We start from the raw sequence: 15620 nt of genomic DNA, 5'->3' as shown, positions 1-15620 counted from the left end.
TCTTAAAAGATTCCCAGTCGCTACATTGGCTCTAATTAAATTGCCACTTCCTTGCCAACGCCCTGGTGTTCGTGGCTGATTTCTGTCTCCTTGTACGTAGTCCTCTCGTGGAATAATCCACCTGCATTGAAGCGTACTTGTGGAAAGTCCTGTCTTCATTCAATTTTCTGCAGTGATAATTGTTCGTGTCTTATGCCAATGGCTCCCACTTGTGCTGTAGCTGTGTAAACTTCGCATTTTGTGTTTAGGAAAACCCTACTAAGAATAGTTTCTTCTTCAGTTTTGGAATTTGCCACTCTTTTGTCTTAATTAGCCTGTGGTTCTTCTGTTACTGTGGAAGGCAGTCTCTGATAGCAGCAGCAGCAGTAACTGCATCAGATGAGTTGTAGTCTTAAATCTGTCTTAAAGATTTTCTGTTACAAAGACTTGTTGCAGCCAGAGATTTCAGGGGTCGCACTGGCAGTTTTGATGGGTGGCCATGCTGAGGTGCCCTTCTGGCCTCTCTTTCAGGACATGAAATCTGCTGTGATCACGCCTTGCAGTCACTTCTTCCATGCAGGCTGTCTCAAGAAATGGCTGTATGTCCAGGAGACCTGCCCTCTGTGCCACTGCCAGCTCAAAAACTCCTCTCAGCTCCCAGGGTTGGGGACAGAGCCTGCTCCCCAGCCTCCTGCTGGAGCTGAGCAGAACACCGTGCTTCCGGAAGGCCCCGAACCTCCAGACCCTGAGCATCCTGCAGGGTCTGCGATACAGGACGGTTCTGGGGACAGTAGTGAGCACGTCACCAGAGGACCAGGTAGCCAGGAAGGGACTGTTGTCCCCAGAGAGGGTCCTCAGAGTGCAGAAGATGAAGCACGACCCTGTGAGTCAGCCTAGAGGAAAAAAAGCAGGTGCAGAGCTTCGGTGCTCTGGAGGATGTGGCTCAGGTTGGAATGCACGCTCATACCTGAGGAGTGAGGGGATGAGAAGATTGGCTGGACATTGACATTCCAAGGATCTACTCCAGGCGGCGCTCCGAAGAAGCTACCTGCTTTCATCCCCCTTCACGGTATAGGAGAAATTAATCAAAATGTATTTCTGTGTTCTCTGCTGATGTTTTATAGAGGTTTGCCAAGAAAGTTCAACCTCCTTCAGAAGTGGCCCCTGATTTGTGAGGGCTGATAAATTCAATCAGGTGTGTGTTCCAAAGGGGCTCAGAGGGTCAAGAGCAGGAGAGCAGTGTGGGAAGAGACAGGCAGGGGTGGAGCCAAGGACAGGATTGGTCTGGTTATAAAATGATAGCGACCAGCCCTTTTCTCCACCCCCACCCCCTTTCCTTCAGTTGTTCGGAACTCGGTCAGGTGATTCTGGAATTTTGTACAACACTGCAATGAAATCAAAGATGTAGAAGCATTGATTGTATTCCAAGATTGAAGCGAGTGTACTTTCTGTGTGCTTCAGAGAAGGGGGTGGGTGGGTGCTGGGCCTTGCGGGTGCATTCATGTAACCGGAGACTCCTGAACTTTATGATGGGGTCGTCATTATTTTGATGTATATGGAACTTTTGTTAATATAGTGTATACTTTGTTGGCTGTGTGACGTAAACTAAAACGCCGATGAACACTTTGGAGTCCACTATAACAAAGGAGGCCAAAGTGGGAGGGGCTTTAGGGCACTGATAAAGGCCCCTGGTGTACTTACCAATCCTGTGTAATGTGTAATTCTTGAAACTGAATCAAAAACAGTATTAAATTATGGCAATATTTGCACTTTGGGAATGAGTACATCAGTGTATGATCACACTCTGCAAATGCCACTTTTAAAGCTGTTAATAGACTTTTGCACCTTTTCTTTGACAAGGATGTGTCATATTTAAATTTTTACATTCATCATGGCTACAGGTAGAACCGGGGAGGGGGGAATGTAATTTTTTATGGGAATTTTGATATGAAAAGGAACTAGTCATTTATTTATACAATAGACTTGGCTCAAAAAGTGTTTTTCAGACTTGGTATTCCTAACGTGGGATGTGATTTTATTTTTTTTTAGTAGCAAATTTGGATGTAGACCGACAGACATAGCTGAATGTCTTAATAAACTTAAATTTGAAGATAACCGTGACTTGTTCCTGTGATATATTAATTCTGACAAGTGTGTGGCAGTCCATTCCAACTCTCTTCTTTACCTTGCTAGACTGCGTGCAAGGTCACAGTTGCTCTGCGGATGGCAAGGCACTTTGGGGAGGATTTAAAAAGAATAACTAACTTTTATTTTTTGACGATCTCATACATGTAGGTAATGTGTCTTGATCACATGTACCCCAGCTCTCTCCTCCTACAGGTACCCCCAACACATCCCTCCCCACCCTGCATGACCTCCCTTTTTCTTTTGGTACCCTGCTGAGTTGAGTCAGTGCTGCCAATCAGTGGCTTATGTAATTCTTAGGCAGGCTTTGTGCAAATGACCACAGCTGGAGCAATCTCATGAGCGTGATGACAGTGTCTAGAAGACAGAATTTCACAGTGCTCTCCTCTCCCCTCCTCCCCATCCTCTGGCTCTTATAGTCTCTCCATCCTCCTTCCACAGTGCTCTTGTTTGAAGTCTTTGTACCCTGGTGGTAGCAAACTGCACTGCCTATCATATGTGCTTTTTAAAAAGCAAAGGGGAACAAACCTCACCAAAAACATAAACCAAAACCAAAAAACACCATTTTTGGTCACCACCTCAGAGCTACTAAATCCGCCTTCCCAGGTGATATTCTGTACAGCTACATGTAGAAACACAGTGCCCAGATAAGAATCTCTCCCTGGGTGAAGCTCTTTCCAGTCCTTCTGACATCCATGCTGGGAGCTGAACGGAGAGCAGATGGTGCCCTCTAGTGGCCATGGAGCTGTTCTCAAAGCCCGGTCGTGCGCATCTGGAGTTGGGTGTGTTCAAGTTTGAAGCACTTTGGTATGCCACTTAATAACACTGTAGGTAAAGTCTAAATCATTTCTGGCATGCTGAACGTGGTTGTCTGTTAGCACTGAGTATCTGTGTGCTACCTTGTTTAAACCTGTTTACTGAAGAATTTCATATGGTCATAAGGAAAATTATCCAGATATTTTAAAGTGTTTTTAAAAAAGTATTTATTTTTAAGCTGGGCATGGTGGCAGGTGGATCTCTGAGTTCAAGGCCAGCTTGGTCTGCATAGTAAGTTCCAGGCCAGCTGGGGCTACAGGGAGACCCTGTCTCAAAAAGACCTAAATAAATAATTAAAATAGCATTTTTATTTTATGTGTATGCGTGTTTTGCCTGCATGTATGTAAGTGCACTGTGTGCATGCAGTGTCCATGGGGGCCAGAAAAGGGCGTTGGATTCCCTAGAACTGGAGTTATGTTATGGAAAGTTTGTGAGCCTCCTAGTGGGTACTTAGAACTAAACCAGTGTTCTTAACCACTGAGCCATCTCTCCAGCCCCTACCTAGGTATTTTAAAACAGGTATTGAGACTTTGGCATCGGTTTCACATTATATAATACACTCTGTACCAAGTCAGATGAGCTCAGCAGTCTTTAAACAATGCAGTTATGACTGTACACCCTTTGTTTCAGTCGGGAGAGCTGACTCATGCAATGACAAATCTGAACATTATCTTGGTTTTAAAACAAAAGCTTACATCTCATGCATATACACTTCGTGTATTGGTGTTGTAGGTGCAGGCTAGAGCCTTCCTGGTGGTCACAACAAAGGAAGAGGTCTGATTTCCCTCATAGGCAGGGCTGCCAGCACCTCTGCTTGGTGTCTTTGGTCAAGACATTGCAATGGCACTCACAGTAGTGCCAAAGTTGGCTTCCATGGCCTGGACAGAGGGGCTGTGATTGAGCAACCCTAGATTTTTTAATATATGTTATTCAGAACTTTGGAGCACATCTGTGACTTGTTTATACTTAATTTGTTAAGCCTTTTTCTAATATGCTGGGATGGTATACATATGCCATGCATATATCAGACATCTGTTTTCTAGTATTTTTTTTACATTATTTAATATTTTATGTGTCATGCAATGCCTGTGGAAGTCAGAAGAGGTGTCAGACCCCCTAGAACTGGAGTTACAGTTGGTTGTTAGCCACCCCATGTGGGTGCTAGGCTTTGAACCTGGGTCCTCTGCAAGAGCAGTTAGTGCTCTTAATCCCTGAGCCATCTCTCCAGCCCACATTATTTATTTGTTAATGTGTGTTTATGAGTGAGCATGTACATGCCATAGTCAACATGTGGAGGTCAGAGCACAGCTTGAAGTAATTTGTTCTCTCTGCACCATGTAGGCCCAGGGGATCAAACAGTCTTGGTGGCAAACACCTTTACCCACTGGGCCATCTTATGGAGATTTGCCCCACTTTTAAAATTACATTTATTAATTTATGTATATATGCATGCGTGTGGTCAGAACAACCTGAGGGAATTGGTTCTCTCCTTCCGCAATGTAGGTATTGGGGATCGAATTGGGTCATCCGGTTTGGTAGCAAGCACCTTTACTCAGCCAGCAGACTGGCCTCTCATGACTTCTTGTAATACTTTCCAAATCACAGCATACTTTGACTTAGGTGGAAGAAGAAATGAAGTTTAATCATCTAGTTAATATGAAAAAGTGAGAAAATGCAATATCCTTCAATTATACTTAGTTACATAAAGTAATCAATTCCTATATTTCCTGACCATGTATTGTCCTGTTTTATAGACTGTTTAGTTTCTCTTGTGATCTGTATGTTCGTGATACTTTGAAAAAGTTTTATCACCCTATGAACCTTGACCTCCAGTGTTCAACAATCTAAACCCTTCCTTACATTGGTTAATATGTATTTCTACTTTGTGGAGTTTTTCATTTTCCAAAGCTTATTTCTAGTAATCTAAATCAGCCAGTCAGCACAAGAATTCCCCAGGAGTTTGACTTTCAGATGCTGGATTGGCTATGAGGCTCTCGGAAGCCCCTTGTTAGTGTGGATATTTCTTCTTGAGAACATGCAGTGGTTCTTGAATACTTCCCACTAGAAGTGTTCTGCCTTTAAAGTCTTAAAGGATGTCACATTATGAATTGATTCACTGGGAAGGAAAAACTTTGTAATTTCAAACTAAGGGTAGATGATAATGGAACCTTTAAAAATTTAAGAAGTAATAAACTATGTGCCAAATTTGGGGAAACATGACGAAAAATAAGTTTTACACTTGAGTTGCTTCCACACTGGATTTTGAGTTTAAAAAAATTCCAGTTTTAGACTCAGAAGGCTGATACACACACACACACACACACACACACACATATATCTGTCCATACACACATATATATCTGGTTTGGGCTATATCTTAAAGATATGCTACGTGCTTAAACATTTTCATGTTTTTGTATCTTGCCTTTTATTTGGAAAACCAAGTATTAAAAAGAATAAAACTTACATATCTCATTTTGGAATTCAAGTGTGATGGTTAGTTTTTGTCCACCTGATATACCTGGGAAGAGGGACTCTCCATTGGGGAATTTTTTTTTCATCAGATTGGCTTGTGAGCATGTCCGTGGGGCATTTTTGAGATTGTTAATTGATATAGAAGGGCCCAATCCATTGTGGGCAGTGTCAGCCCTGGGCAGGTGGGCCTGGGCTGTATAAGAGCAAGCCACTTAGCAGAGTTTGTCTGTGGTCTCTGCTTCAGATCCTGCCTACAGGTTCTTTTGTATAACCTGTAAGCTAAACCACCCTTTGCTCCCAAAGTTGATTTCAGTCAGTGTTTTATCACAGTAACAGAAAGTCAACTAGAATATTTGATAATAGCAGAATTCACCCCACCTACAAGCACACTTTACCCAGGGGCACTTTTTTTTTTTTGTAGCCCCAGCTGACCTGGAACTCACTATGTAGACCAGGCTGGCCTTGAACTCACTGAGCTCCATCTGCCTCTACCTCCCAAGTGCTGAGTTTAAAGGTGTGTGCCACCATGCCTGACACACTTTTATATCTTTTTAAGAAGTCTGCTGCGCTTGAACTCACAATAGTCCTCCTGCTAACAATTCTGGATCCCAAGAATACTTTTAGCACATGCTCTGTGTATCAGTCCCAGCTACTCAAGAGCCTGAGGCAGGAAGCCAGCCCGCCCTCCCTCCCTCCCTCCCTTTCCAGTCAGCTTTGGGTTTTATTGTTGCAGTGACATCAGGCCTTGACCGTGAACTTGCGCAGTGGGTCCAGCTATTCCTTCCACTGCCACTTCTTGGTTTTCAGCTTCTCCTCGTGCTTGGTGAGCCTAGCGCACATGGCTCTCCTCTTCCTGGGCCCCAAGTCCAGGGCCTTGTATTTCTTGCCTTTATAGAATTTCCTGAGGTTTTCTTCCTGAGTCTGGTTAATGAGGGCGAGGATACCAGCAGTGAATTTGAGCACAACTTGAATATTGGAGAGCTTGAACATCTCACTGCCTGTCACTTTAGGATGTCCAGCTGGGACAGCTCCACCTTCAGATTGCCCAGCTGTTTCAGCAGCTCTTCCTTCTTCTCACCACGAAGGTCTCAATCTATTGTGAGTTCAAGGTCAGCCTGGGTTACAAAGGGAGACCCAGTATAGAAATAAAATAATTTACGGTGATAGATTAATTGTAGGTGATGAAAATGGAAACCGGAGACAAGCTGTAAGACTGTAAATCAACCTTGGCAATTTGTCAGAAAACTTTCTGATGCTATCCCTTACCTACAGTTCCCTAGGACGTCCTGTACAGTAGCTCTCACAACCCAGGGTTCCATGTAGAACAGTGTCTGAGTCAGAACAGATACTAATGCCCTTCAAGAAAATAAATATGTTGCATATAGAAGCCAAAATAAAATCACTTTTATCATAGAAAGAAGAAAAAAAATACAATCTTAAAATTTCTAAGGTCATAGTTCAGTCAACTAGTTTAAGGAACAAAATATATCTAGTCAAAGATTATCTGAGAATGTTTGTTTTTTTTGCCCAAGCCTTATCTACATAGGACATGATAATTAAAAGTACCAAACTGGTGGAACTAACCTTATTGGATGTTTAACAGCCGTAGTTTGAGGCCTATACTAATGAGGTCAAAGGGCCTTAAAGGACAGTTTTTGCCCCCTTGCCCTCCAAGGTCGACTAAGTTCCAGGGGACTATGGAACATCTCTCAAAATGTCCTTAACTGGTAAGTCACCTGTCCTCTTGTTCAGGGAGGCCATGGAGACCCCACGAGATGGACTTGAACCAGTGTCCAGTCTACAAGATGAGGGTCAACTAAGGAAATATTTCCTCCATGCTTCCAAGTGAAGCCAGCCACGGTCGAGCAGGATCTTTGACTTATCTTGACATAGATGGAACTGGTAAAAGAAAGGAGCCATGGGTTCCTCTCAAGCCCATGTGACCCCTGAGGAACAGATCCTCAAATGACCTTAAGTGTAAAAATTGATTTATTTGGGCCAACTGAATGGTCTTAACCACCCAAAATGAAATTATAACCAAAGAGTAAAGTCATCAGTGTATTTAAGAGTTCAAGGGATTACACTTCCCAGACATTAGGCTTAAGTCCATAATAAAAAGTTATTTAGACAATTATTTCTCATTGATGATTTTGTTTCTAATCGGAAAGTGCTGCTCAGATGTAAGACTCCAAATCTTGGTCTGCAATACTGTAGTGCCCACCCGCTATTCTATAATGACGGCTAAATTTGTTTTTCTCCCCCTATCTAGAAGCCTTTGAGGGGGAACTGACACTGATTCTAACTACTCCAACAGCTATCAAAGTACCTCAAAGCAAATCCTGGATCCATCACTCTCGAGTCCAGCCTTGGCAGACAAAAGAAAAATGAGGAGGAACCCAATAGAGGGATGCTTTTGGAAGCTCTCATCAAGAAATCCCAATGGACTCTCACTCATATGAACATTTGAAATTTGCCCTGTTCTGACTTTTTTCTAGTTCCCTGTCTAGAACTTGTCATACTAATTACTCTTGCCTTTACTTCTTCACATCTCCTATTCACCAGTCAAGGATTTTCTTTTCCCCTAGAGACAAGGGTTATGCAATTTGGGAGTCTTTTAGATAGACCCACTGAAGGGGTACTTGAATTGCCTCACCCTGCATCCCTGTTCAGCATGGAAGAAGGCAGAGCGGTCTGCGTCCCAATTCCCTATCCACAAGTTGGGTAACCCCTTCAGAGGACGGTGTGATAAGAATAGGAGGTAGGAATTGGCTAGGCAGTTAGGGTAAAAAGACCCCAAAGAAAAGTAGCCAGTTTCTTGGCTAAAAGTCAAAATGTCCTTGAGCCTCTTAGCAACATACTTTGTTCTAAAGGCCAAAATTATCGAAAGTATTTGGGAGCTCTTATCTAATCCTTAAAAGATTTTAGGGTTACCTCTTCAGAGGGGAGAATATTAGAGTAGTAAAAAACCCCATTTAAAAAAAGAAGAAGAAAGAGTACATGAAGTTATCAGAAAAAAGTGATGGGGAGCTATAGGAGGAGTTGGAGGGGAGGGAGTGGGCATGGATTTGATCAAAACATCTTATATGTATGTATGGAATTCTCAATAAATCATTTTTTTTAAGTTGCTATGTATCACTGGCTTCAGGAATTCAAATACATGTCAGTTATGTGATCCATCAGTTAAGGCATAGTTTTTCCGTACCTTGTCTTTGGGAGTAGAGGATGGTCCACCTTTCAAAAACAGGTTTACATTTTAATAGGTAATACCTGGTTAGGAAGAAGTTGTAAATACTGGAAGCAGTTTATAGATCTCCTAATCCATTTGGTCTCTCAGAACATTGCTGTATTTCTCTTTGGTGCATTCTATATTTGGTTGTACTATTAGTAAGTTTCAGACTAATGCAGTTAGGCTTTCAGTGAAGGGAATATATCTTTCTGATAAACATGTATCAGATCCTCTTCATTTTCCTTTTCACTGATGTTGGATGCAAAATACAGGTCTCATGTCATGGAAATAAAGAATTTATTCTGAGCCAAACAAGAGTGACCATGGCCTGGGAACATGATTCAGGATACCCCAAATGAAAGTGGCTACAGGAACTTTTTAACAGAACAAACGAAGTCATAAACTAAGGCATTTTCCAAATACATTGCTAGGAACATCATGTAAGTGGTTTACCGCAAAGCCAGGAAATCTGTTACAGGTTTTAGATACTGTCTGATGACATTCTTAGCTTTTAGCTTGGGGGAAGATAATGCTCTGCCAAGAATACATTCCAGAGGTGGGCAGTGAGGCTATTAGAGGGACTAAAGAGATCATTTTGGCTCTGGATCTGCAGCATTTCAGCCTTCTACTAACATGAAGTTTGAATCAATCAGCCTTGTAGGACTAACAGACATCCCCCACCCCACCCCCACTCACCCCCCTGAATTCATTTCACAGATGTTCTCCTAATCTACTTCTTGTGAACATTGGCTAGCCCATTTTCTCTAATGTTAGTAGTAACACCCCCCCCCACCACTTTTTCTTTCTTTGAACATTTTTAACTGAATTTTTGAAATTTTCATACACTATAATTTAATGGTGTTTGGATCCCCTCTCCTATTTGCACCTTCCCTTATTGCCCCCCCATCCAGTTTAATGTGCTCTATTATCTCTATAATAAGGCCTATAGAGTCTGTGCCCCCAGATGTCCTTCAGTGTGGGTCCACTGGAGCCTGGCCAACCTACCAAGAGTCCTATGCTTGAAAGAGACTGTCTCTGCCCCTCCCAGCAGCCATGGGTTGCCAAAAGTTCTTGGCTTGACTCTCCCTCTTTTCTGTTTTTATTGTTTTGTATATTCTCAGGTAAGAAAAGTTGGCTCCTGACTAGCTGAAGACAATCTTCACACGTAGAAGAAATGCTGAACCCGTTGTAGTTGGAGCATTCTGTTAACCTTCCAAATGAGAAGTTGCCAAGCTGAAGTGGGCTCTGAGGGGCAGCAGGCCTGCTAATTTCCTTTGACAGTCCTTCACTTGCTCCCTGTGGACTTTGGGAAACAGCCCCGAAGAGTTTTGAGGGGCCTGAGGAAAGGCAGAAGACCCAGGCTCTGGCTTTCTCCTGTGTGGTCCTTGGCCAGCCTTTGTTTTCCTGGGCTTCAACTGCCTAAGAGAGAAAGAAAAAAAAAAAAGATGCAGTCTCTGAGGTAGCATTTGGTAATTTAAGACTTTGTCTACCTGTATTTTTAATCTTTATCACTAAGTAATGAGCTTCATATATTTTTTTATGTGCTGTGCCAAATATTAGCTAAGGGCCGTTTAACACTATTCCATAGCCTGGCACAGGATGGAAGCTCTGGGGAATCTATTGAGTAAACAAATGAACTTACATGTGGCTCTCCTTGAGAAACACTCCATAGCTTACAAATGACACAAAGTTCTATTGTTCTAGAAGCAGAGCAGAGTACTGCATGCCCACTAGATGAAATTGTTTTTGATTGATTTCAGATATTAAACTCAGTGTGACCAGATGACAAACTTGGAGTCCTCATCATCTGAAGCTGAGGGATTTTGCTTTCATTTGTTGTGTGGCCTCAGTAGTGCATTTTAACTTATTAAAAAAAGATTTATGTTTTATTCTTAATTATTTGTATGTGTGTATGTGTATGCATCTGTGGAGATGGAGTTAGAGGAAGTTGTGAGCCTCCCAGAATGGGTACTAGGAACCAAATTCAGGTCCTCCGCAAGATCAGTATGCACTCTGAGCCATCTCTCCAGCCCCTATTTTAAGATATTTTAAAAATACTTTTGAGGGTTAGGAATGTAGTTCAGTGGGTAGTTATGGACAGTTTTAGCCACATGTGAGTGCTGGGAATCGAACCTAGGTCCCCTGCAAGAGCAAGTCAGTGCTCTTAACCTCTGAGGCATCTCTCCAGCCCATTTAACATTTGCCAACCATTTAACATTTGCAAGACTGTATATTATAAAGACTCGATTTTGATCTTATGAAAATAGTTAAGAGCTCTATGCATAGGCTATTCATTCCTGTGACAACAGTTGGTAGAAGTTGATGTGAGCCGCTTCTAATTCACTCCTTTTTCTCTCCACTGCTCCGTGCTCTAGAAAGCCTGACTTACCATCAAATCTCTTTCACATAGAAGATGCTGTGGGGGAACACTGGGCAAGTTTGGCATCTCAGTCACTCATAGATCTCATAAGAATGGGCCTGGGAGATGGCTCAGTAGGTAAAGTGTTTGCTACACATGCATGAGGACCTAACTTTGGTTCCCCGGCACCCCTGTAAAAATTCACCCACACACCGAAATAATAATTTAAAGAAAGAATAGGTATACTTCCGAGAGTCACATGTGTGGTATGTGTATTACTGTATGTGTGTGTGCATGCAGGTAGATGCCAAAAGTCAAACTTGTGTTTTTTTTTCCTTAAGAGCTGTCCATGTTTTAAAAAATTATCACATTCATTTATTTTTGTGTGCATGCACACACATGTCACAGCATCAATATGGAGGTCAGAGGACAACTTGGAAGAGTTTCTTTCTGTGAGGAAAGACAGATGCAAGTATATAGGTTTCACGTGTTCGGTGCTGGCTGGCCAGCAAGCCCCAGACACCACCTGTTTTCATCTCCCCAACACTGGGATTACAAGCATTCTCTGTCCCATCTGGCTTTTTCACCTGGGTTATGGGGTTGAACTCAGGCCCTTCTGTTTGCATAGCAAGAACTTTTACTGATTGAACTTACTCCCCAGGTCCCAGAGATTCTTATTTATCAAACTGAAAAGTAGATAATATTTAGAAACCAGAAACAGCATGGAGAAATGCGAACTCTTTAGATGTTCATTTTCTTCAATTTAGAGTAGTTCAGAAAAAAAAAAAAATCCAAACAATAGCAAGCCAGTGGTCAAGTGTGTTAGTTGAATAAACAGTCATCTCTGGATAACCGACAGATTGTTTCTAGGACATCCTCAAATAATGGAATATGTGGTTAGTTTTTGTCAACTTGTTACAGACTAAAGTCACCTGGGAGGAAGGATCCTCAATTGAGGAATTTTCACCATCGGATAGGTCTTTGGTCATATCTGTGAGGCAGTTTCTTAATTGCTGATTGATGTAGGAGGGCCCAACCCACTAAGGGCAATGCCATTCCTAGACAAGGAGGTCTGGGCTGTGCAAGAAAGGTAGCTGAGCAAAACAGGGGAAGCAAGCTAGTCAACCGCATTCCTCCATGGTCTTGACTTCAGTTCCTGCCTCCAGGTTCCTGCTTGGGCTGCTCTTGATGATGGACTGTCACCTGGAAGCCAAATACACCCTTTCCTCCTCCAAGTTGTTTTTGACCATAGTATTTTCCACAGCAATGGCAGAGGTAGGTGAATGTGGTACTCAGCCTGGGACCTACCAGCTGTGGAATGGTACTGTCCTCATTCAGGGTGAGTCTGTCCTCAGTTTAAACCTCTCTAGAAACACTTTCACATTTTGTCTCCTCAGAGAGTCTAAATTCCATCAGGTTGGCAAGAAAGATTAACCATAGCACTATGTTACCACCAAGTTATTCTATGGCCCTAGACCAGTGTTTTTCAGTGGTTGATGGGATTAGAAATAGGTTGGCAAGTTTATAAGAAATGCAGATGCCTGGGTCTAACCCTATTATAGCTCTGACTTGGTAGGTTTGGGATGGAACCCAATCCAAACCCCATGGAAATGTGAGAGCTGTGATCCAGAGCAATGTTCCTGTCTGGTTGGGTTTGTTTGTTTGGTGAGCTTTATTTGTTCTTGTGGTGGTTATTTTATTTTATTTTTTTCACAGGAACCTTTATTGGACATTAGTTATCAGTCAGGATATTCAAGTCAGATTCAGCCTTGGTTGGACTCTTCAGTGATGGGAGCTAGGCAGGTGGTCATGTCCAGGAGTGCTCTGCCTTCCACACCGGCCCCTCTTCAGTGGTACTTGTATAGTTGCTCATGTTTGAGTTCCTTGTAAGAACTGCAGTAGCTGAAAAGCACGTAGGCTGCCAGCATCATATTGACACCGGAGATGATCCTTTTCCTCATGCTGATGTACTTATGGTAGTACTGGTCATAACCTCTGTGAAGTGCTCTGACAATGCCTTTGGGGGTGAAATCCCCCATCAGTATCCAGCTTGGCAGCTCTCCCAGTTTAACTTCCATGAGTTTCTTCTCCTTCAGTGGTATGAGCGAGGCCATCTTGGAGTCCTGGTGTCCACAGATCTTGTGGTAGTTTGAATGAGAATGTCCCCCATAGGCTCCAAGTATTTGGACATTTTGTCCCCAGTTGGTGGTGCTGTTTTGGGAGGGTTTAGGAGGTGTGGCCATGCCGGAGGAAGCACGTCACTGGGGGCGGGCTTAGAGCATTCCGTAGCCTTGCCAGATCTCTAGTCTGTCTCTGTTTCCTGTGCCTGCTTGAAGATGTGAGCATGCTCTGCTTTCTCCTTTGGCCACCTCCTGCCACCCTGCCTCCCTGCCTTGCTGGACTCTGATTCCTCTGGGACAGTAGGCTCAAATAAACTCTTCTTTTTATTAAGTTCCAGTGGTCATGGTGTTTTATCACAGCAACAGAAAAATAACTAATACAGTTTTTCATGGGCTTCCAAGGGCCTCCTCCCAATGGTGAGGCCTGAGCAGGTGCTCTGTCAATTTCTCTTCTGCTTTTATGGAAGGTGGTTGTTAGAGAAGAATTGCACCCGAGGATGCTTGTTTCTGAGGAACATTTGTGGCTAAGGATTTTGGCAAACATTACAGTGGGCAGGGTCTCAGAAGTAAAGCAGCAAACTCTGACCTACATGTGACACCGGAACACAAGGGAGGTCTGGCTCAGTTTACCAGCCATTCAGGTTAGTTGAGCACCAAGAAAGATCTAAAACTATATTTAAAGGTAAAGGGCTGCCAGTTTTGCTACCTCCAATCACATAAAGAACCCTGAGTTTTGGAAGTAGACCAGCCTTTAAGGATGGAGATCCACAGTCTTGTTGCATAAGGGAGCCGAGCATCCACTTGCCACTTGATGGAAAGAGGGTTCAGACTTCCAGAATTGCAGAGCTGTGTTCTTCCTGTTATGGCTGTCACCTTGGAAGCAATCTGAGTACTCATGTGTATTACATCACACTCAAGAGAACTTTTATTGGGCTGAGATGTAGCTCAGTTGATAAAGCACTTGCCCAATGTCTACAGAGCCCTGGGTTTGATCTCCAGCAGCATATGACACCAGATCTGTTGGCACATTCCTGTAATTCCAGCACTCAGGAGGTGGAAGCAGGAGATCTGGAATTCAAGGTCATCCTCAGTTTTATAGCAAGTTCAAGGCCAGCCTGGGCTACATGAGAGCCTGCCTCAGAAAAGGAAAGAGAACATGTATCAAATATAAAGGTGTTATATATGAGCTTTGGTGAAAAGCTGAAACAATTTCTGGGGTATCACAATGTTCAGAATCATCAATTTAAAATCATATTTTTGGAGAATCATGTAATGAGGGAGAAGAAATAGAAAGTGAATAACAGTTTAGATATAAAAATCAATGTTAATACATGGTATGTTGCAGCCTAGCACACAGTTTGGTTAGCATATTTCCTGTGTATCAGTGGGAGTCACAGCCCTGCCAGACCAGATGAAGTCATACTGTGCATCGTAACAGGTGGGAAGAATTTGAGGCCAACTGTCCAGTCTGGGTTTAGGGAACTTAAAAATAGAAAACTGCTTCCTTCTAAAGACGAATCAGTCTAAGAGACACATATCACCAGGCTAAATGCAAACATAAGTCTCCATTTTCTCTCCAGTTGTTTAATAACATTTTTTCAAAATTGCTAGTCTTCCCTAAACCATGATGAAATTCCTCCTCCTCCTTCTCCACCTCCAACACCAGTAAAGACACACAGCTGAAATGTAAGGGGTATTTCTGTTTTTGGCTTGTTATGCTGAGCTGTATAGTGCAGTTCAAACAGGACCGAACCTGCCGTTGGTACTGCTGCAGCTGGGGTGCTGACATCTGAAAGGCCGGGCTGTTAAGATGTGTGTTGACACAGGAAGGGGGCCAACCAGCTGGGTAAACTTGTACCTATCATTTAAATTTTCAATGTGTATTTTTAAAAAATATATATTTTATTATTTTTATCTTTTATGTGTATGCATGTATTGCCTACATGTAGCTAAGTGCACCTGTGTCGTGCCATGCCCATGGAGGACAGAAGAAGCTGTTGGATCCCCTGGAACTGGAGTTATGGACAGTTAACTGCCATGTGGGTGCTGGGATTTGAACCTGGGTCTTCTGCAAGGACAGTAAGTGTTCTTAACCACTGAGCCATCTGTCCAGCCCCTCAATGTGTATTTTAAAGCCTACAGCCTGCCTTCCAGGAAGAGTGTGAGTGATCTTTTTTGTACGCTTGGGATTTTGTAGTTTCTTTCACATTTGAGAAGATAAAAACCTGGAAGAAATGAAACCTAGCATGTATCTGCCATCAATGTATCCTTCAAATTCTGGGTGGTGGAGAGAAAAACTTGGAAAAAAAAAAAACCCTTTCAATGAAAAAGGATGGAAAGCATTTTTAATTTCTTAGAACAACTTGAATATTTAAATTATCAGTTGACTGATTGATTGATTGATGAGACAGGGTCATCCTGTAGCTCCAACTGGCCTAGAACTCACCAGGCTAGCCTTGATCTCACAGAGATTCATCTGCCTCTGCCTCCTGAGTGCTGG

At 42.8% G+C, this 15620-nt stretch overlaps 1 protein-coding gene and 2 pseudogenes across 1 annotated transcript in view; 1 reads left to right on the top strand and 2 right to left on the bottom strand.

The window, feature by feature from the left end:
• Positions 1 to 2094, top strand: part of Rnf145 (ring finger protein 145) — a 47108-nt gene extending 45014 nt beyond the window's left edge. The window contains exon 11 of the mRNA XM_029557927.1: positions 511 to 2094. Coding sequence (XP_029413787.1) covers positions 511 to 876 — 366 coding nt within the window. The 3' untranslated portion in view covers positions 877 to 2094. The remainder of the gene's footprint in view (positions 1 to 510) is intronic.
• Positions 2095 to 6153: 4059 nt separating this feature from the next.
• LOC103724565 lies at positions 6154 to 6734 on the bottom strand (annotated as a pseudogene).
• A 6005-nt stretch (positions 6735 to 12739) lies between these two features.
• Positions 12740 to 13248, bottom strand: LOC103724543 (annotated as a pseudogene).
• Between the last annotated feature and the right edge of the window lie 2372 nt (positions 13249 to 15620).

The sequence above is a fragment of the Nannospalax galili genome, unplaced genomic scaffold, assembly GCF_000622305.1.
Source record: "Nannospalax galili isolate Female #2095 unplaced genomic scaffold, S.galili_v1.0 scaffold667, whole genome shotgun sequence".
Taxonomy (NCBI): domain Eukaryota; kingdom Metazoa; phylum Chordata; class Mammalia; order Rodentia; family Spalacidae; genus Nannospalax; species Nannospalax galili.
Note: the sequence above shows the minus strand (reverse complement) of the source record. Positions and strands in the feature narration are given on the sequence as shown.